The sequence below is a fragment of the Xenopus laevis genome, chromosome 1S (genome assembly GCF_017654675.1).
Source record: "Xenopus laevis strain J_2021 chromosome 1S, Xenopus_laevis_v10.1, whole genome shotgun sequence".
NCBI lineage: Eukaryota > Metazoa > Chordata > Amphibia > Anura > Pipidae > Xenopus > Xenopus laevis.
Window position 1 is genome coordinate 14,001,378 of NC_054372.1, and position 23,796 is coordinate 14,025,173.

General features: G+C 39.8%; 1 protein-coding gene across 1 annotated transcript in view; it reads left to right on the forward strand.

The window, feature by feature from the left end:
• The first annotated feature begins 353 nt into the window (after positions 1–353).
• The window catches only part of hgfac.S (HGF activator S homeolog), a 41,788-nt gene continuing 18,345 nt past the window's right edge, over positions 354–23,796 (forward strand). Inside the window, 7 exon segments of the mRNA XM_018243019.2 lie at positions 354–588; positions 3,017–3,101; positions 12,416–12,503; positions 15,377–15,447; positions 19,972–20,094; positions 22,931–23,068; positions 23,332–23,442. Coding sequence (XP_018098508.1) covers positions 517–588; positions 3,017–3,101; positions 12,416–12,503; positions 15,377–15,447; positions 19,972–20,094; positions 22,931–23,068; positions 23,332–23,442 — 688 coding nt within the window. The 5' untranslated portion in view covers positions 354–516.

Here is a 23,796-nt window from a genome sequence, read left to right on the forward strand (position 1 = left end):
TTTTTTGGAGGAACTCATTGGAATATTATCATATACCATACCCCGACTGGTTTCACCCACTTACCCAATCGCCAATTCAGAAGAACTGCAATGATGCAACTTGGCTGTGCAGATACTCTGGGAGGAATAACGGAGTAACCATCTAATGAACAATATTACATGGCAAAATGCCAATGTTATTATTTCATTGTGGGCAAATTTTCTGCCCCCATAGTGCTACTTAGTGTCCAAATGAGTCGGCTGAAAAGGCTCCGTAGGAAAGTTCTGCCTTATTTGTGGATTCCCCTGTGCAAGGTTCACAACCATTCAGGCCCACAATGTGGCCTTAGACAGGCGGTTAATGATTAGTGGTAGACACTTTGGGATGGTCGAGTTTTCCCAAATGAGCCGTGGGGGAGGGCGGCCTGGGATGTGCACACTCAGGAAGTCACAGATTTGTGCAAAAAATAAAGCTGCCCCCCAGGCCAGGACTTGTTTGCTTGGCTCAGTGCTCTTCAGCTCCATAAAGTCTCAAGCATGGACAATGTCACTCGCCTCTCCTCTCTGCTGGCCTTCCTCTATTATATTACCATCATCGCTGGAGCGCTGGTGAGTCTTCATTTTCAGACTAAATATATCAATAAATAATAATCGTGCCCAGGTAATAAGTATTTCATTATTTGTATAGATTGCTCAACAGCAGCCATAAACCTAAAGCAGCAAGGCCCCTATTTATGCAATGAAAATGACAAAATTGGCATAAATCTGCACCTTAATGGACATTTGGTTTTTCCATGCAGAAAGCATTTGTCCCATGCTGAAGTTGCCTTTAGGGCCAATATTTTACTGGTCCTCTTCCAAATGCTGAATATTGTACTTTTATAATAAAGTGCTATTCTATGGGCACAAGGGAAGCCTGTATTTGCACCTGCTATTGGTCGACTATTCCAGGGATCCTTCTGAGCTCTGTGCCCAGGTAATGGAACTGTGGGTAAAACCAATGGACTGCATAATGCAGTTCAACTCATGAGTCTAACTCATAATAACAAAGGCTCCAATACTGCAGCTATGGTTACCCACCAAAATCCAGGACCCCCAATACCCATCCTGTTTCTCCTCTGAGAAATCTATTATATTGTAATATTACAATGTATTGTACAGCGTGTATATATATATGCACCACACTTTTACCAGCAGCTGCAGGGGAGGAGTGTGATATTTTTGTTTGGGGTGTCTTAACAATAAAAAGCTCTTCATTGGAGAATTTATAAATCTATATGAATATATAAAGTAGTTGGATTATTTTTGGCTAAGGCTAATATTCTGAGACAACATGCAGTTGGTTTTAATTGCTTATTATTTGTGGATTTTGAGTTAGTTAGCTTTTTATTCAGCAGCTCTCCAATTTGCAATTTCAGCGATTAGGGTTGCTATGGTGTAAATTACCCTAACAACAATGCGCTGATGTGAATAAGAGACTGGAATATGAATAGGAGAGGCCTGAATAGAAAGATGAGTTATAAAAAGTAGCAATAACAATACATTTGTAGCCTTACAAGCATTTGTATTTTTTAAATAGGGTCAGTGACCCCTGTTTGAAAGCTGGAAATGGTCAGAAGAATAAGGCAAATGATTCAAAAACTATAACAAAAAAAATTAAAACCAATTGAAAAGTTGCTTAGAATTGGCCATTCTATAACATACTAAACGTTAACTTAAAGGTGAACCACCCTTTAAAAACATGTGTTCTGTCCTCTTCCTCCCCCTCCTCCAGATACAGGAGAGCAGGTTCACCTTCAGGGGACTGTACAGGGCACCGATGGTTAAAATGTCAGGCAGGAGTTTCCTTTAAAGGGCATGTAAAGGCAAAAAAATAAAATCCCATTTTTACTTTCTTTAATGAAAAAGAAACCTATCTCCAATATACTATATTAAAAAATGTGTACCGTTTTTATAAGAAACCTGACTGTATGCAGTGAAATTCTCCCTTCATTTACTGCTGTGGATAGGAATTGTCAGACGGTCCCTAACTGCTGAGCAGAGAAACAATCATACTTATGAACAGCAGGGGGAGCCCTGCCTTACTTCCCAGCCATGCAGAACTCAAGCAGCTTTGTTTATGACCCCTAAGCAGTCCAGACCACACTGAGCATGTGCACAGTCTTAGTCTTGCAAAGATGTATAACAAAGTTACAAGATGGTGACCCCCTGTAGCCAACTTTGAAATCATAAATTATTTGTTTGATTAGGCTTGTGGTGCAGTAAGTTCGTGTTTATATTTAGTATACAAAATACAGCATTTCTAGCCTTATTCTATTTTAGACTTTACATGCCCTTTAAGGAGTCAAAAAGAACAAATTGCATGTCTTGGTCGAATGTAAGCTGCACTGGGGTAGAGATTGGGGTAGAGACTGGGGTGAAGGATGTGAAATCTTTATACTAAGGCAATAATAATAATCATCATCATAAACATGTTGATTCCCCATAGATTGGCCATTATCCACCTTCATTTATATTGGGCTTTGGTCCCTTCACTCTGCAGCTTTTCTGCTCAGTGGGAAAAGATAAAATCTTTGGTGCCTGTGGGATCCCAAGCCTTGGGTGCAGTCTCCATCCTTGCACCCCTGTTTCTACCTACATGTGCCTGTACAGCTAATATAGGACAATAGATAGTAAATAAAGTACCCCCTCTTGTAAATTATAAGGATATTATAAGTTACCGAGGAGTTTCATGATCATATAAAAACACGAGGCCGAAGTACTGGGGGTACTTTATTTATTATAATACACAAGTTTCAGTGAGTCATGTGACATCAGAACTCGCCGTTTATAACTGATGACATCAGAACTCACCGTTTATAACTGATGAAATCAGAACTCACCGTTTATAACTGATGACATCAGAACTCACCGTTTATTAGGATATAATTTACAAGATATTCATGGCTTTTGTGTATTATATATATATAAGTTACTTGGACAAAGTCACAGCTGATGTTTACTACACTGAACTAATTGAGTTTTCTATGGAATTTAGAACAAACCAAGACCTTTTAGTCTCAGGCCTCATGGGACTCACCGTTTCAGCCACCGAGCGTTGAATTTAGGGCAAAGGATGACAGGTAAGGACTTTGGGTAGTGGAATAAAAACATATCAGCTGTTACCTCTTGTGCACCTATAAAATCCTTGTGCTTCAGGGCAGAGACACACGCTGCTATTTTGGGAGGTAAGTCACCCAGCAACAAACTGCTTCTTCTTCGGGCGATTAATCTTCCCGAACTGCCTTACTGCCCGCTAGAATCTAAATCGCCGGCGGAAGCCGCCCAAAGTAGCCTCACAAGGAAACTTCAGGCGACTTCGGAAAGCAGAAGTGATCGCCGGCAATATTCCTCCTGACAACTTCCTTGACTACTTGGTGGTCAGACTGGTGGTAAACTGACCAGCAGGTGGAGCTGTTGTAACAAAATTCATTCATGTTAACATTAAATGTATATCTTAATATCTTGGAATAAAAAGAAAATAAATAATGAATGTAAATGACAAAAGTGCTTAGAATAGCCCCCTCATCAATTTTACACTCGCTTATTTTAAAGGTTTACTTATCCTTTAAATTATAGAAAGATCCCTTATCTGGAAAACTCCATGTCTCAGGCATTCTGCCACGTGAAATTTCTAAACCCTGCAGACAAATAAATGCAAAGTTGCCAAGACTTTGTAATTTACATGAATTGCTTTTTGTTGTAGTTTTCAAGATACAGGTACAGGATCTGTTATCTGGAAACCCTTTATCCAAAAAGCTCTGAATTACAGGAAGGCCATCTTCCACAGGCGCCATTTTAAATAAATAATTTAACATTTTAAAATGTATTTAGTTATTCTCTGTAATAATAAAACAGTAGCTTGTACTTGATCAAAACTAAGATATAATTAATCCATATTAATGGCAAAACAATCCTATTGGTTTAATTAGTGTTTAAATGATATTTTAGTAAACTTAAGGTGTGGAGATCCAAATTACAGAAAGAACCCCTAGTCCTGAAAACCCCAGGTCTCAAGCATTTTGGATAACACGTTCCGCACCTGTATTACCCGATTTATTTATTTTACACCAGCTGTTCAGTTCAGCCAACTGGCTAATGTCAGGAGAAAATTGAGTTCTTGAGCAGAGGCAAGTCTTTTGATGTTGCTCTGCAGTTAGTGAACAAAGAAGGGTCATCCAACATGTCTCTGTTAGTTTTAACAAAAACATCAAAAAATTAAAGTGTTTTAAAGTAATAAAAAATTAATGCAGTGCTGCCCTGCACTGGTGAAATTGCTGTGTTTGCTTCAGAAACACTACTATAGTTTATATAAACAAGCTGATGTGTAGCCATGGGGGCAGCCATTTAAGCACAGGATACACAGTAGATAACAGATAAGTACTACTATAGTTTATATAAACAAGCTGCTGTGTAGCCATGGGGGCAGCCATTCAAGCACAGGATACACAGTAGATAACAGATAAGTACTACTATAGTTTATATAAACAAGCTGCTGTGTAGCCATGGGGGCAGCCATTCAAGCACAGGATACACAGTAGATAACAGATAAGTACTACTATAGTTTATATAAACAAGCTGCTGTGTAGCCATGGGGGCAGCCATTTAAGCACATGATACACAGTAGATAACAGATAAGTACTACTATAGTTTATATAAAAAAGCTGCTGTGTAGCCATGGGGGCAGCCATTCAAGCACAGGATACACAGTAGATAACAGATAAGTACTACTATAGTTTATATAAACAAGCTGCTGTGTAGCCATGGGGGCAGCCATTCAAGCACAGGATACACAGTAGATGACAGATAAGTACTACTATAGTTTATATAAACACCATGCTCAGGTTACACAGCAGATAAGCTCTGTAGAACATAATGGTGTTATCTGTTATCCACTATTTAACCTGTGCCATTTAGCCTTTTTTCAATTTCCTCCATTGCTACACAGCAGCTTGTTTATATGAACTATAGTAGTGTTTCTGAAGCATACACATCAGTTTTACCAGTGCAGGGCAACAGTACATGATATTATCATCACTTTAAAACATTTTTTGGTGTTACTGTTCCTTTAAGCCGAGCAACTCCACAAGACTTTGCTCAGCTCAGATTTACTGCCGACAACTTAACAGTGGGTGATCTTGTCTGAAAACTGTCAAAACTGTTAACATCTTGAAAACAAAAAAAAATATATATATATACTGTATAAAAATAAATTGCAAAAGTGCTCAGAACAAAGCTCTTGTTTGAAAGGTTTCCATTATTTTTATAAGTTTATTGAGGCCTCCAGGTGGTATATAATGTCCTGGGGCATCTGATTTACAGACTAATACGGAGCTTTAGCTTTTTTGTATTGTTCCCAGACATGGATTTTTGCCAGTCAGACAAAAGATTTCCGTATATTAGGGAAACGATGGGCCGAGCGTGCAGCTCCCCAGCCTCAGAGCAAAGCAAAAAACATTACTTATTGCCATTGCTTTTTCTTCATTTTCCTGCTGTCTAAAAAGTTTTGCTGCGCAAGTGATTTTATCCAAATTCCCTCATAAGTACAGAAAAAAATATAATAAAAACCCAACTTTTCTTTCTATGGAAATGCTGAATCGCTCTCAGGTAATGGCAAAAGTCCTGGAGCATCAGAAATACAGTATTTTACATAGCGGCAGTCATTATTCTTCGGCTGCTTTGCATAGTTACTGTCAGTGGGAGCGAGAGAATGCGGAGTGATGAGGGATTATACACGGACTGGCTCATTTAGAGGAACGTTCCTTATTCTGCCGATGTCGGATATTGCTGTAAAGTTTATTTCTATTCAGGTGCATGTCGAGGCTTATAAAAAAGGGGATATAACTAGCTTTTAATAATAAATGCATTATGTAAGAAAAAGGAATGTAAAAATCAGCTGTTATACAGTTATGGGATCTGTTATCCGGAAACACGTTGTCCGGAAAGCTCTGAATTACGGAAAGGTCATCTCCCATAGACTCCATTTTATCCAAATAATCCAAATTTTTAAAAATGATTTCCTTTTTCTCTGTAATAATAAAACAGTAGCTTGTACTTGATCCCAACTAAGATAGAATTAATCCTTATTGGAAGCAAAACCAGCCTATTGGGTTTATTTAATGTTTACATCAGGGGTCTCCAACCTCTGGGGCGTGGACTGTCTTTAACTGGCCTGCCGAGCCTAGCGACCAATTAACATGGCACGCCAAATTGGACGCTGGAGTGCCAAATTGAATGCCGGCGCAACAGAATTGGATGCCGATGCCTCCCAACACCCCCCCTTGCGACCACCCCGACCCCTCCGACCCACCCTCCAGTCCTTACAAAAAAATTAGGCTCTACACCAGTCCCCGGGCCAAAAAAGGTTGGGGACCGCTGGTTTACATGATTTTCTAGTAGACTAAAGATATGCAGATCCAAATTATGGAAAGATCCATTATCCAGAATACCCCAGAGCATTCTGTATAACAGGTCCCATAGCTGTATTGCATACGAAAAAATTCTAACATCATTACAGTTAGACTGTAAGCTCCACAGGACAAGAACATCTTTCCTCTTGTCTCTTTAACACCTTCCCCTTAAAGGGCATGTAAAGGCAAAAAAATAAAATCCCATTTTTACTTTCTTTAATGAAAAAGAAACCTATCTCCAATATACTTTAATTAAAAAATGTGTATCGTTTTTATAAGAAACCTGACTGTATGCAGTGAAATTCTCCCTTCATTTAATGCTGTGGATAGGAATTGTCAGACGGTCCCTAACTGCTGAGCAGGGAAACAATCATACTTATGAACAGCAGGGGGAGCCCCCGCCTTACTTGCCAGCCTAGTCTATGACACCCAATTCAACTGCAGCTCTTAAGGGTCTGGCCACATGGGCTTCATTTTCCGAAGTCGCCCGAAGTTTCCTTGTGAGGCAATTACGGGCAACTTCGGAAAACGAAGCGCTCCGAGTGCCTGCCCCCAGGCGATTTTCATTTTAGCCGGTGAAAGCCAGGGGAAGGCAGTTTGGGGAGATTAGTCGCCGGGAAGAAGAGGAGATTTGTCGCCTGGTGACTAATCTCCCCGAATCTGCCCGTGTGGCCATGCTCTTAAGATATTTCCTTGTCTAGTATGAAGCTAGAATTCGAAATGGGATTCTGTTAATGTATTGGTGGGGTTCATATAGGGATGACAGCTGTGGACCAAGCTCATAACTATAAGGTCGCTGCACAGAATTCCCCTTTCCCAGCCAATTTATAATTGCAATATTTGCTCACAAGTGGACAGGGAGGGGGGTGCTGTGTGCACCAGGCCCCTCTGAAGATTTTTTACGGGGGTAACCCAGTGACAGCTAGTTCCTCACTGCTGGTAATGGTCAGGGAAAACTCAACCTGCGCCCAAACCTTACCTGATCTAAAACCTGAGCCTAACTCACACAATGTTACCATTGTGGGACCCAACCTGTACCCGTGTCATCTTGCTCTGCGCAATTCTGGTTCCAAGACATATGGGTAGATTTACTAAAGAGCGAAGTGGCTAACGCTAGCGACTTTCTGCCAGCGTTGCCACCCGCAGTGACATCAACAATTTACTAACAGGCGTTGCTAGCGTTTATTCACAGTCTATCGCCAGGCGACTTTTCACTTTACTGAACGTTACCTCTTTCACCAGAGTTGTCTTTGGCCACCTCCGACCAGACGAAGTGCTAAAAAGTAGCGAGATCTTCCTCCATCTTCTGTCACTTACATCATATCCTGCGAACTGAAAATGCATCAAAGTTCAAAAAACACTCACGACTTTTCCTTTTTTTGAAGCGGAATTGCCTGCAAAAGTCCTAACTTAAACTTTTTTTGGCTAACAAACTTTTTTTTGGGTAACCGGTTTTCTCCAAACATTACATAACATATGGAACATTCATTTTACAGTGGGCTCATGTGTAGGGCATTATATTAACTCTCTTGTCTTTATTAAGGTTCCCCGGACACGAGTAATAAAAAGTGGTAACTTCAAGCATTTGCACCAACATTTATAATAAAGACGTCCATACAACTTTAAATTACCCACCGTATGCAAATTGACGTAAGCGCAAGATCACTAGTGAATTTTCGCTAGGCACAAACGAACGCTAGCGCATCTTCGCCAGACAGCATTCGGCACCCTGGACGAAACTTCACATTTTAGTGAATTAGCGTATTCGTATCGCATTTGTGCCTGGCCTAGTGGTGTGATGTGCGAAGTGGTCGCTGGCGGCAATTCACCCCTTAGTAAATCTGCCCCATAGAATCTTCAGGAGCAGAGGTGGAGTTAATTCCCCATTCTGACCAGCACCCAAGCCATAATGGTTGGCCAAATTTCACCTGAATCTGCTCAACCGGAGGTCAATCACTGCGGGTTTCGCATTAACCCTCACATTACTACTCCACATAGTTCGACACCACAGAGAGCAGTTGTTTATAGGAAAAGAGGAGAAGTTACCGTATATAAGGGTAAGATGTCAACAGTAACAATTGAACAACCCATGTCCCTCCAGCCTTTGTTACTGTACAACTCCCAGCAGCTGACCAGGGGTTATGGGTCTTGACCCGAGGACGGATGACTCTGTTTCAAGAACAATTACTGGGCCAATTGTTGATATGAAAGTGTTTTTATAAAATAGATTTTTGACTTTTTAAAATTGAGTGTGCAATCCTTTTGGATTTCTGTACAAGGAGGCTTCATTTGGGCGGTCTCCATGGGATTAGCACCTCAGCATTAATTAGGGTGTGCGCCTTCCAAATTATAGTCTTCTGACTCTGTTTCAAGAGTCAGAACCAGAAGAACATATGTGGTGTTCCAAGTAAACTTGTCCTTCAGAAGGTTGGGAGCTAGTAATGTGCGGGTTGACACAAAACCAACAGTGACCCTTGGGTTGAACACCGGTTGGACAGATTTGGCTGAATTTTGGCCAACCATTGCAGGTTGGGTGTGAGTCAGGCTGGAGAAGTACACTCCTCCTCTGCTCCTGAAGATTTGTCATTGAACCAGATGCAAGCACAAAAGTAGTGTACAGAGTGAGATGGCACGGGTATGGGTTGGGTGTGCATCCTATGTATATACACATATATATCTGCTTTGATATAGCCAGTACAGTAAATTTAGCTCATTCTAGAAACCTACTGAAGATAAGGGGAGTCGGTGTCCTTGTATGTGCCTTGCTGGGTAAACAGCCATAGCCATTGTTTATTGTTATATAGTAAACATAGGTATTGTTACCCACCAAATAGCCCTGATATTACCAAGTAGTGATGGGCGAATTTATTCGCCAGGAGCGAATTTGCGGCGAATTTGCGCGATTCGCCGCCAGCGAATTAATTCGCGAAACGCTCGCGAAAATTTGCAGCAAAAATTCGCCCGCGTCAAAAAAATTTTTTCGAAAAAACGGATGCCGGCGTCAAAAACGGGCGCCGGCGTCGGAAAAACTGCGCCATTTCGCAAATTTTTCACCGTTTCGCAAATTTTTCGGCGAAACGGCACAAATTCGCCCATCACTATTACCAAGCAAACAGAAAGCAGACAATAACCTCATAAACCCAATTTATTTAATTAAGACCTGGCTGAAGAAGCATATAGTTCTTAAAACAATGGCTGAGTATTTGCTGTTTTGGAAACAATATTGCTTCGGGGTTGGGGGTTTTTCGAACCATTTTGGGCATAAAAGCACAGCTTTGCTTTGGGTCAGGAGCTTCGCCTCGGACCCTTGAGTGGTAGCTAGGTTTTAGATTTTTTGGGAACCTGAGGGTCAAGCACCAAAAGCTGTGGGGCTCCCCGATTGTGCTGAACTCATGCGCAACTTGATCAAAAAAAGTTAGCCAAGCCTATGGGGACCTTCCCCATAGGCTAACATTGACTTCGGTAGCTTTTAGTTGGCGAACTAGGGGGTCGAAGTTTTTTTTAAAGAGACAGTACTTCGACTATCGAATGGTTGAATAGTCGAGCGATTTTTTCTACGAATCCTTCGATTCGAAGTCGTAGTCGTAGTCGAAGGTCGAAGTAGCCCATTCGATGGTCGAAGTAGCCCAAAAAAAACTTTTTTACCTTCGAATCCTTCACTCGAAGTTAGTGAATCGGCCCCTTAATGTACATATATTTCTCCAAAAAGCTCGCATTAAAAAAGCTAGAAAAGCGGTGAGAGCACAGAATGCAATAACCTCATGATAAAAGGGAAATGTAATGCAATGAAACAGCTAAGTAACAAGAAAGAGTAATGGGAGCCCTATTGTTTAGTAAATGTAACACAGGGATTCCATTTGGCCTGATCTCAACCTCTTTCTGTAGGTGCTTCATGCCATGTGTAACATCAAGGATACACTACTCCTCTGCATTACAACTCTGAGTAAATACATTATTCTTATAGAAATATTTACTTGGTAAACGAATTGCTTCAGCAATATTGCTCCTTCCTTTTATTATTAAAGCAAGCTGTTTGTTGTTGCTGTTTGATAAAAAGAGTTGCAAATGAAGAACTGTCGTGGAAATTGTTACCAAAAAAGAAGACAAAGTTAGTTCCCTGAACAAAGAGATCGCAAGGCTTTTATAAACTTGTAAAAAAGGCAGTTACTGGTGAGAGAGCATAGAAATATTGATCTACAGAACAGAAAAACAAAGAACTGCTCTTACAGCCAAACAAATGGTTCTGCCCTCAAGGCCAGGGTACTAGTAACCCAAACTAGCTTGAGAACAGGAGAATCTGCATATATAATGGGCAGATTAACTAAAGGGTGAATTGTCACCAGTGACCGCTTCACACCCATTGCACCACTTCGCCAGGCGCAAATACGCTACGAATACGCTAATTCACTAAAATGCCAAGTTTTGCCCCAGGCGTCGAACGCTGGCGACTTTTCCCCAATGTTACTTTGGCTGTGCAAACATTTAATAGCGAAGATGCACTAGCATTTCTTATATGCCTAGCGAAACTTCGCTAGTGATCTTGCGCTTAGGTCAATTTGCATAGGGCAGGAAATTTAAAGTTGTAGGGACGTCTTTATTATAAATGTTGCTGCAAATGGTTTAAGTTACTGGTCAGTGTCGGACTGGCCCACCGGGATATCAGGAAAAGTCCCGGTGGGCCCAGGTGTCAGGGGACCCCAATGCTGCTAAACATTTGGCCTATTTCATGGTCATTCCCTATTTCTATGAGAAAAAGAGGCCAAATAGATGGAATATTAGATTATAGTATGTAAAGAAAAGAGACTAGGAGAATAGAGGTTGAGTGAGGAAATGAAGAATAATAGTAAGAGATTAGGCCCCTGGTCTAAAGTTTTTGGTTGGGCCCCTGGTCTAAAGTTTTTGGATGGGCCTTTGGTGTTCCAGTCCGACACTGTTGCGAGTTTATATCACACATGTCCAGGGAACCTTAATAAAGACAAGAGAGTTAATATAATGCCCTACACGAGTCCACTGTAAAATGAATGTTCCATATGTTATAAAATGTCTGGAGAAAAACGGTTACCCAAAAAAGTAAGTTAGGACTTTTGCAGGCAATCCCACTTAAAAAAGGAAAAGTCGCTTTTTCGGCTCACAGGATATGATGTAAGTGACATAAGATTGAGGAAGATTTAGCTGCTTTATAGCACTTTGCCTGGTCTGAGGTGGCGAAGGCAACTCTGGTGAATTTTAGTAAATATGCGGAGTAACGTCAGTTCGCCAGATCGAAAAGTCGCCTGCCGATAGACTGCGAATGACCGTTAGTGACGGTCCCCTTCGTTAGCGAATTGGCGCCTGTGCCTGTTAGTGAATTGGCGAAGTCCCTGCGGGTGGCAATGCTGGCGAAAAGTCACTAGCGTTAGCCACTTCGCTCTCTAGTAAATCTGCCCCATAGAATGTTATTATCTTAGGGTAAGGCCAGACGAGGAGATTCGGGGGGGGGGGGGGGGGGTTTGTTGCCTGGTGACTTATGGCCACATCTTTTGCGCGACTATCTCCCCGAACTGCCTCAGCGTCTTTTCCCCATAGGCTACAGCACAAAATCGCCTGCGCTGAGGCAACTTTGGGAGACTATTGAAAACGCATCGCCGCGTGTGCATTAGCGAAGGCGATTTTGTGCTGTAGCCTATGGGGAAAAGATGCTGAGGCAGTTCGGGGAGATAGTCGCGCAAAAGACGTGGCGATAAGTCACCAGGTGACAAAACCTCCCTGAATCTCCTCGTCTGGCCTTTCCCTTACTGCAACAAACTAAGAGAGTTGGGGCATTTTAAATGCTGTGTTTTTAATAGGCTTTCAGGTGATGTTATTACCAGTAGACTTTCCAAGTGACAATGTGCTTTCAGGCAATTAAAATGCCAAATATCTCTCTGTGTGCCATAGTCCTTATGACATGAGTGTAGCTGCAAAGCTTTCTGCTATAAACAACTTTCTCTTCCCTTTGTTTACGACAGAAGATGGTAAGAAGTGCAAATTCCCGTTTCGTTTTGGTGGCCGAGTGTATTTCACATGTATAACCAGAGCTCCCTTCTACAGAAAATGGTAAGATTACCTGATGTCTAAATGTCTAGGCTAGTGCCATCATTTAATAATTGACCTTGTAGGTCTCTACCTCAGTCTTATCATTTGGTTCTAGATTGCTTCCATTGTCACCTAGGGAGGGTCTGGTTCCACTGTTGAGATTTCTATCATGGTCATTGTCTCCTCTCAGGTTGGGGTCCAAAGCAAAATACCTCTTTGTACAGCCTTTGAACTGACTCTGCCATCTTCTTTGCCAGAGTTGGTTCTGTTTTACTATGAACCTGTTCTCCATAAAAGCACAAGTGACTTCCTGCAGGTGACTGCCCCCCCCCCTGCAGGAGTGCAGTCTGAGAGCAGGATGGCACTTGGTGCTCTTCATTTTCCGAGGTCGTCCGATGTTTCCTCATGAGGCAACTTTGGGTGAATTCAAAAAACGAAGCGTTCCGAGTGCCGAGAGCAATTTAGATTCTAGCCGGCGGGAAGGCAGTTCAGGGAGATTAGTTGCTTGAAGAAGAGGTGATTTGTCGCCGGCTAACTAAATTTCCCCGAATCTGCCCTAGCTATATAAATCCTATAATCTTAACTGGATTAAGATCATCAACTATATAGCTATCTAAGACAGCCTCCGAATAGTGATGGAGAATTTATTCGCCAGGCGCGAATTCCAGGCAAATATGCGCCGGTGTCAAAAAAAATTCGGAAAAAAAGCGGACGTCGGCGTTGAAAACGGACTAATTTTTCACCCTTTTAGCGAATTTCGTTTGAAATTTGCAAATTTTTCAGCAAAGCGAAACGGCGCAAATTCGCCCATCACTACCTCCAAATCCTCCTCTCGTTCTCCCACTGTCTTTATTTTGAAGATATAATTTTTTTTGCCACAAGAACATTATTTTTTAGAACTTTAAAATAGGGAATTATTTCCAGTTTCACCCTGCCAAAAGGGAAAAATATTGGGAAATATGGTCATCTTGGGAGAATTTCATTAAAACACTAAATTCTTAAAGGGCATGAAAAAAAAAAATCAGATTTTTACTTATCTCCAATATACTTTTATTTAAAAATGTGTACTGTTTTTATAAGAAACCTGACTGTATGCATTGAAATTCTCCCTTCATTTACTGCTGTGGATAGGAATTGTCAGACGGTCCCTAACTGCTGAGCAGGGAAACAATCATACTTATGAACAGCAGGGGGAGCCCCTGCCTTACTTCCCAGCCATGCAGAACTCAAGCAGCTTTGTTTATGACGATCCCTAAGCAGCCCAGACCATACTGAGCATGTGCACAGTCTTAGTCTTGCAAAGATGTATAACAAAGTTACAAGATGGTGATCCCCTGTAGCCAACTTTGAAAGCATAAATTATTTGTTTGATTAGGCTTGTGGTGCAGTAAGTTCATGTTTATATTTAGTATACAAAATACAGCATTTCTAGCCTTATTCTATTTTAGACTTTACATGCCCTTTAAGGAACAACAATAGGGTGTATGGAATGTTCATAAATAGAATGGCTTGTTTCTATTTCTATTTGTATTGTAATTTTGACGATATCAGTTGAATGAGAATCTTATGCTCAGATACCCCTTTTATCCATTTTCTTCCCTTTTTTTTCTGTACCCTTTCCTAAAAGAATTTTAAAAAAAAAACAAATGTTCTGTAAGGCTACAAATTTACATTTATTGTATTGCTACATTTTTATTCAGGCCCAGCATCGGACCTCTTGGGCCCCCGTCGGCCCAAACCCTAAACTGACGAGCCCCAAAATAAAAATGTCCGGTGAGGAGCGTATGATCGATGCCTACTGGCATTTGCACATGCGTGGTGCGCACCAGCGTTTGAGGGCGAGCCATCGTTCATGCATGCACACATGGTGGGCCCACTGTGCTCCAGTCTGACCCTGTTCAGGTCCTCTCCTATTCATATTCCAGTCTCTTATTCAAATCAGTGCATTGTTGCTAGGGGAATTTGGACCCTAGCAACCTGATTGCTGAAATTTCAAAATGCAGAGCTACTGAATAAAAAGCGAAATAACTCAAAAACCAAAAAAATTTAAAATGAAGTCCAATTACAAATTGTCTCAGAATATCAATCTCCATATTATACTAAAAGTTAACTCAAAGGTGAACAACCCCTTTAAATGTGAAACACCCCTTTAATACCTCTGAAGCCGGTTTAACTGAGAACTCCACAAAATGTCTTGTGTGGTGTTTATACAAATGGGCTGTAGCTGTCTCTGTGCCCAGACTTATACTGTGCATACTTCCTGTCAGCTTAAAAGTGAAAGTGAAAGTTACTGTTGTGTAATGGCTGCATGAGTCTGCTAATAAAGCACTGTTATACTCTACTCATCCTCTGCTACCCAAAACATAACATCTTGAGATTTCTTTTCAAGCCACTGCCAAACTACTTGTGCATATCCAAATTTAAACTAATTTGGACTATATTCATATTCATATTGCACTACTTTAATCTTCTAACGCACATTGTTTACCTTTTGTATATAATTCATTAAAAATATGGCCAACACAGTTAAATTCTCATTCAGATTTTCCCTGACTGTACCTTTTTTTATAACAAATTTATACTAGATTTATTCTGACACAAATACAAATACATTTTTACAGAGTTATTGTTGACACACAGACAGTGGGGCTCATTTATAAACACTGGGCAAATCTGCACATGGGTAACCTATAGCGACCAATCAAATACTTGCTTTCACTGTTCAACCTGCAGCTGCCTATAAAACCACTGATTGGTTGCTATGGGTTACTGCCAAGGTGCAGATTTGCCCAGTGTTTATAAATGAGCCTGAGTATGTTTAAATACAAATATGTAAAAAAACTGGGCACATAACATACAATGTTGAGTAACATTCCTTTTAAATTGTGTTTAAGGTGTGCAACAACACATAGCTATGACCGAGACAGAGAATGGGGTTACTGCACTGATACCGACAGGGGTGTAGGTAAGTTCACCTCTTCTGCATATGTCAAAGGTGAATAAAAATGTATATATATTACACAAAAGCCATGGATATCCTGAAAATTATATCCCTATAACAGCTCTTAGTGATGTCATCAGTTATAAACAGTAAGTAGTGATGTCATTTGTGTCACATGGCTCACTAAAACTTAGTATGAGGATATAAGAAGTAACCTCGGGGTTCCATGACCTGTATAAAAGCTTTTATATGGTCATGGAACTCCTCAGTGACTTCCTTATATTTTACAATATTTACCTTGTGTGTACTGGTGACTAAAGCTCCCCATAGACGCGACCATGTCCGGACTGAGAATTTAATTAGGCCCTGGCATTTCAGGTACACAGAGGCCCAATCAGCCCACATAGAGGCCCAAACAGCCCCCACCAGCCCATTAAATAGTGACTTTCTATGGGACCTTTTAGCAGCCCCTCTGGCATTTGCCAGAACCCACAGATTGCCAGTCCGGGCCTGGACGCGACGATACTTCTTGCCCAACGACCGATTTAAGGGGAAGTCCGACCAATCCTTCGAAATTATCGTGCGGTTAGTGGGATTTGAACGATCGTACATCTTATGATTTTTCGGCCAACATCTGTCAGGAAATTGATTGGCCAGGTCAAAAAATCTTTGTCGGTCCCAGTGCAATCTATCTATGTTTGCAGGGCCAAGCAGGCAGCTCCCCTTTGTTTTCCTGGCAAATTGGTCTTTTTAGTTGATGGTAAATTCGTACGATCGTACGATCGTTCCGAGAAGATCGTGGTCTCACGATCAGGATCTGATCTATGGCCAGCTTAAGTGCCCACAAGGCACAGAACATGTAAGGCTTCCTATTGTGAAGTCTTATTTCTCCCCAAACCTTTTCCCAGATTCTTCATTTCTAATTCATGTTCTGGCTTCTTTGAGAATAAGGGTAAGTTTCTGTGGGATGTTGATATATGATTTACAACACTGCTACTTTAATTTAGTAGATGTAGAACAGCTCTGTTGATTCAGGAGTAGGAATGGGCGAATTTTTTCGCCTCGTTTCGCTGAAAAAATTACGGCCATAGACTTGTATGGTGGCGTGCATCAAAGAAAAAAAAGATGCGCATCAAAACAATTTCGCCACGCGACAAAAATTTTTTGACGCCCATAGACTTTAATGAGCGTCTGCGACATTTCGCTGGCGGCAAATTTTTGGCGAAGCAAAACGGGTCAAATTTGCCCATCCCTATTCAGGAGGTCTACAGGAATACATCTATTTTAAAAACAAGGTATTTGATGAGAAAAATCTAAAGCAACATCAGGGAATCTCCTGTGATTGTCATAGTCGGATTCGGTGAAAAGACAAGGGGACTCATTTATAAACAATGGGCAAATTTGCAGCTGGGCAGTTACCCATAGCAACCAATCAGTGACTGGCTTTTTACAGGCAGCTGCCAGTTGAACAATGAACGCAAACATTTGATTGGTTGCCATAGGTTACTGCCCAGGTGCCCAGTATTTATAAATGAGCCATAAGGTCTTGGTGCAATCTTCAGTTAGAAAAGTCAGTGGGGCTCAATTGCTACAAACACATGACCTAGAAAGAAGGAAGGCTTGTTATATGGTTGGAGATTGGAATCATTTGCCACCATGTCTGTACGGCTGTTGGTGGATGAAAAGGCTACACTGGTAAGTCCAATCTCTATGGCTTTGTCTTCTCTCTGAGCAGAATCAATCAAGGCTTTTCTTTTTATACTTAAAAGAGAATCCCTGATATTTTTAAAAGTTTCAAGGGACACCTGATTTGGGGAATGGTACTCCAATTAAACATCATTTGCTCACCAATTTAAAGACATGAAAGGCAAAATCAATGTTAGAGTTAAGCATTTGCAATGTCTGTAGCAAGGTGCCTAAATACTGGAAAGCTTTATGACGTTGTTTCCTAGGATGTAAAGTTTTATTTAATAAAAGGAACGTTACCTCTGACTTGAAACCAACCCAAAGCCCCTTTTATTACAATAAGAACATTATATGAACATGGAGTCGTTCCAAACTTGCCAGTATTATGAGGTGCTAAACTGCTTTTTATTTGTGCAACCAATATCATCTTGGGCCAGAAGCAGAGAACATTATACCGGCTGCTGTCATTCTCTAAATTTGGTAATTTATTACAAGTCCCATCGTATTACAACCTGCCGGAATTATTGACTATTGGTTTGTCTTGGAATACGTCCAGAGTTGGCAGGGACGAAGTCCAGACTGGAATTTCTGGGTGGGCTTAAAGTTGTTGAAGACAAGAGCTGTATCTCAAAGACTTATATTTGCAGGCTGTTTCCTTTTAACAACAGATAATATTTGCAAAGATCTATGTAAAGGTTCAAAAACATCCCAAAACAGACCAGTTAATCATCTGAAAGGTTGAATAACACTAGCTTAGACCAAACTAGTTTTTGTTGGCTGTCACAAAGCAATGCCTTGATAATTGGACATTAGTAATGTGGGCCTGGAAATATTCACTAGTAAGTACATTAAAGAGAGTGAAACCCATTAGCATATAGTTATAGGCAATACAGAAAAATCTGTTAGAATAATGCTATAGGGAATATTTCAAACCTTCTAAAAGAATGACGTTAAATAGAATTTAATATCATGAAAAACAGACCCAGGGACACTCCGGATATACCCAGGAGTAACCGATGCAGTTAGGGAAGGGCAGAAAGGATAATTGCCATAATTTGGGGTTAACATATTAACAATCCAAACAATATTAACTTAGGTTGGAAAAAGACACATACTAATTGAGTTCAAACTTTTATGTCTATATTAACATGCCTAACTGCTAATTGACGAATCAAATAACCCCAACTGAAGCCTCTCCAATTTGCCTCAGCAAGAGAAAAAAATCCTTGCTGATTCCAAGATGGCAATTGGACCAGTGTCTGGATTAACTTTGCACTAAGAGCTATTTTCAAATGCCCTGTATGTTCTTACTTGCTAAAAAAAGACATCCAATTCCTTGCTACCTTATGTATCTGCAAGGAGAACATTTGCCAAAAGGTGTATAAAAGTACAAAGGGCATATTGTGTAACAACTGTTAGATATTTTCAGAATATACATCAGGAACGTCCAACTGTTGCTGAATATCAATTTACAGCATCTCACTGATAGCTGATAAGACATTTGCAGCAATAGAGAACACAGAGTTTTGACCACCACAAACTTCATAGCCATAGAGACATGTCCAAATCCCTTTCGGCCAACCTTCACTTTAGCAAGGGTTTGTGAACTGTGGAAAGACACCTTAAGGTCTTAGAGCATGGGAAGTTGGCTCGTTCTGAAGGCCAGTTAAAGTGAGATTAGGGGATAACACATTGTATGGCCACATAGCCAGACAAGGTCACCAAAATGAGCAAAACTAGGCCCAATTTGACCAGAAGGTCAATAATTGGATCAGCCTGAATTGGCTCAGAATGTGAGTGATCCAACCATTAGCCCTAGGGTCAATAATCATAACATCCAGTGGGACCTACAGAAACCTGTCAGACAAGGACCCTATTGACACGCTTATACACTCCACCTCCAACAAGATTTTCAAACCTGCCAGATACTGATATGTACCTGTGTACTTTAGTTAACCCTCAACTGTAAGCCATGGTTACTCTGTTAGAATATCTTTCTCACACAGATCATGAGGGCTCTTAGTTTTGAGATGATAACATATCACAGCCTCTGAGGATTCATCATTTTCCAAATAGGTTAAGCTGAAAAACACTGGACATCCAAAGGCTCCTGTACAACATTCTCTTGATAATTAATTAATTAATTAATTAATTAATTAATTAATCTCATAAATGGTTTGTGCCTCTCTAGTGGATATAGGCCTATTGTTCCCACATATTCTTGTTCTGTCTACACACTTTGGTAATCATAACCAAGGTTATATGTGTCAGACAGGTGCAATTTTTCACTTAGAACGAATTTTCCACAGTAGTACTGCTGTTAAAGCAACACTAATTATATGTATGTTATTTAGAGTAGGGTCTAAGAGTTATAATAATTACATGACCTCCTTAGATGTAATTCACTCTACCATGTAAAATTTTATTCCTAATCCAAATGTATATTTTTTTAGTTGTAATATTGGTGTGTAGGCAGCCTTCTCAGCCTGGTCATGTGCTTTCAGAAAGAGTCTGTGCTGCACTATAGAACTGCTTTCTGACAGACTGACAAGTAGGACATGGATTTTTACTATTTAGAGCTGTTCTTATATGTACCAGGGGACTGTTATCTGGTTACCTTCCCATTGTTCTGCTGATGGGCTGCTGGGGGGGGGGGGGGGGGGAGGGAGGGGATGATAGCACCCTAACTTGCAGTACAGCAGTAAAGAGTGACTGAAGTTTATCAGAGCACAAGTCACACGACTGGGGGCACCCGGGAAACTGACAATACAGTATGTCTAGCAGCACTATTAACTGATGCAATTTTAAAAAAAAACATGTTTCCCATGATAGAATCCCTTTATTCTTTTGGTCATTTTCCAGCCATACAAAATTACTGTGCAGAGAACCCATGTGAACACGGAGGCACCTGTTACAATGTAGCCGATAGGGGCACCTATCACTGTATATGCCCGGAGGGTTACACTGGGAAGGACTGTGAAAAAGGTAAGGAATAAGAAGCTATGGAATGATTCCATTTTGTTTTATTCCAAATTGTTTAAAGACAAGAAGCCTTTCAGGAAAGAAACTTGCATCAGTTCACCAAATCATAAACAAAAATGTAAATTTTCGTGTGCATCTTTATAAAATGCTGTTTGCTGGGAAATTATCTTGGTCCATGTATCTACACAATCCTCAGGGAGAACTTACTATACCTGAAAAACATTGTCAATAGTACCATGTAAAAATTACTAGACCCCACCACAAAAACATTTTAGGGTGTCCCAAACCTTTGGGGATGTATGCAAAATATACTGATATTACCCATCAGTGCTCCCCTGCAGCTGCACAGTCTGCTCCCTTTGTTTTTACACCTATGATAACAGGTTCTTTGTGACAATAAAGATATATATATATATATATATATATATATATATATATATATATATATATATATATATATATATATATATATATATATATATATATATATATAATATAGGTGAATGTATTCTCTACCACAAATTACAAAGATAAAAGACGTCACCTTGGAGTCCTAGGACCATATAAAACTATATCATACTATGTAACCCCAAGGTGACTTGTAACATTCTTTTAATTTCTAATAGGTGAGTTCTGATGTCATTTCTGTCACATGACTCACTGAAACGTGTGTATTATAATAAATAAAGTACCCCCATTTGCAAAATATGAGGATATTAGAAGTTACCTCGGAGTTCCATGACCTGTATAAAAAAGAGATATGGTTGGATGAATAACAGAGATATGGTTGGATGTGGTCCGGTGGAGCAAGGGAGTGACACACTGATGAGGGGGGCCCCATGATTACTAATACGACCCCATGATTACTGACACTATTGTAACATTCTTTTAAATTTTAATTGGGTTACAAGACTGTATATGGTACAAGCTTCATGCTGCAACTGTGACTTTTAAGGGAGTTATTTTTTCAAAATTCTAATCTTTCTGATAATTTTATTAAGAAAAGTCATAGCAAACTATAATCTACAATTTTACCTTATTTATTATTAAAAAGGCACGATTTAATCGGATCCGGGAAAAACGTTATAAAATCAAGCAAAAATCCGAATCGTATGATTTTTTCAGATTTCTTTCCCGAATTGCTCGATTTTTTTCTGGCTTTTTCCCAAAAAGTAAGAATTGGTCAGATTTTCGGGCTAATTACAACACAGACCACAGAAACTTCCAAATAGGATAGGAATCTCCCCCATTGGCTTATATACAACCTGGAGATTCAGACTTTTCCATCCTTCACTAAAAATGTGGATTTTATTGTAAAAAAACTCAATTTTTTTTAGTTTTTTGCATTCGGACATTAATAAAAAAACTATGGATGTACAGAATCCACTATTTTGGATTCGGCTGAACCCCCGAATCCTTCGAGAAAGATTCAGCCGAATACCGAACCGAACCGAATCCGAATTTGCATATGCAAATTAGGGGTGGGAAGGGGAAAACATTTTGTTCTTCCTTGTTTTGTGACAAAAAGTCACACAATTTCACTCTCTGCCCTGAATTTGCATGTGCAAATTAGGATTCGGATTCGGTTTGGCCTGGCAGGAGGATTTGGCCGAATCCTACTGAAAAAGGCCGAATCCTGGCCAAATCCCGAACCGAATACTGGATTCAGTGCATCCCTAAAAAAAATTCCAAAATGTTCCACAACATTTGGCAGCTTGTTGAAAATCCAAATCTTAGAGCTAAACTACAGGGGAGATATTGATCATATTTTGAGGGTCAGAAAAATCTTGTCATTCAACAGCACAAGGTTTTGTGGGATGCTACAAAATCTGATCCCCCCTACTATAATGTAAGTTGAATCAGATGATATCAGATGGTCTGTTTCATTTATGCATCTACATCCGACAGTCAGTGTATTTGAATAAGAAGAAAAGGTCTTTCTATATAATCTCCCATGCAGTTTAGTTTTTATAGTAATATAATACACAAAAGCCATGAATATCTTGTAAATAATTTCCTTGTAAACGGTGAGTTCTGATGTCATCAGTTATAAATGGTGAGTTCTGATGTCATTTCTGTCACATGACTCACTGAAACGTGTGTATTATAATAAATAAAGTACCCCCAGTTGCAAAATATGAGGATATTAGAAGTTACCTCGGAGATCCATGACCTGTATAAAAACCCTCGGCTTTCGTCCTCATGTTCTTATATGGTCATGAAACTCCTCGGTAACTTATAATATCCTTATATTTTACAAGAGGGGGTACTTTATTTACTATATATAAATACAGTATTACTTGTGAATATATAGTGAATAAAGTACCCCCTTTTGTAAAATATATGGATATTATAAGTTACCGAGGAGTTTCATGACCATATAAAAACACGAGGCCGAAGGCCGAGTGTTTTTATACAGGTCATGGAACTCCGAGGTAACTTATAATATCCTCATATTTTGCAAATGGGGGTACTTTATTTATTATAATACACACGTTTCAGTGAGTCATGTGACAGAAATGACATCAGAACTCACCGTTTATAACTGATGACATCAGAACTCACTGTTTATAAGGATATAATTTACAAGATATTCATGGCTTTTGTGTATTATAAATATATATAATGCAGGAGAAATGATCCATACTCTTTTTAATTACAATATATATCACAACAATGCTTCAGTTAAAATCTCAGCCTTTATCAAGAACTGAAAAATTTATGGAATATACAGTATAATGACTGGCAAAAGTCCTGGGACATTGTCCTTTGGCTTCCTCCTACTCCCCATTTAATTCTAGAAGATCATAACTGTATTACATTACTGTCCTTTCAACAGAGAAATGTTTCGATAAGACCCATTATGAATTCTATGATATTGGAGCAAGCTGGCCAAGAATTCACATTGGAAGAGTGGAGTCATGCACGTGCTTCGAAGGCAACAATATAATGTGTCTGGCTGGAGAGCGATATAAAGGTAGGTAACCAATGGGACCAGTGGAAACTGCTGTAGGTGCAGCAAGCGGCAAGATGGATGCCAACACATAATCATTTATTTGTGATTTCTGTATATAGTAGCTTGTAAAAGTCCTGTCCTCTCTCAATAGGAATAGCGAACCAATGTCATTTTATAAAACATTGATGCCTGGAGCTACAGCAGGCATACGTAACACGTGAAATAAAGTTATAACAAAAATATGAATATCCTTTAATGCTTGATAATGTTGCTTTTGTATTCAGCCTGCATAGAAAATCCTTGCCTCAATGGTGGAGCCTGTCGTCTAATGTCGTCATCTGGGAAAACAGTATGTGGATGCAGAGGAGAACATGTTGGAAAATACTGTAATATTGGTAAGTAGGAAAGCATTAACATTTTTGTGCCTTATATTTAGGTTAGAGTATAATAGAGTTCTGGATAAAGGCGTAATTATACAAATAATACAAATACTCTGGAGTTTCATTAAATATTCATTGGAAAAATATGCTTTGTGATTGAGAAGTTTTATGACATACACTGCGAATGTTCATAAAAGTAACTTGGTCTCAAACTTTGCAAGGAAGTCGTTGAGGACTGTTGTTAGTCAAAATTTCCCAATGTCTTAAATATAATGATAATGGGTTGAGTGCACAGGACCTCTTGTATTTGTTGTCTGTATATATACAGTATATATCTGCCCAAAAAAATGAATAAACTATTACTATTTG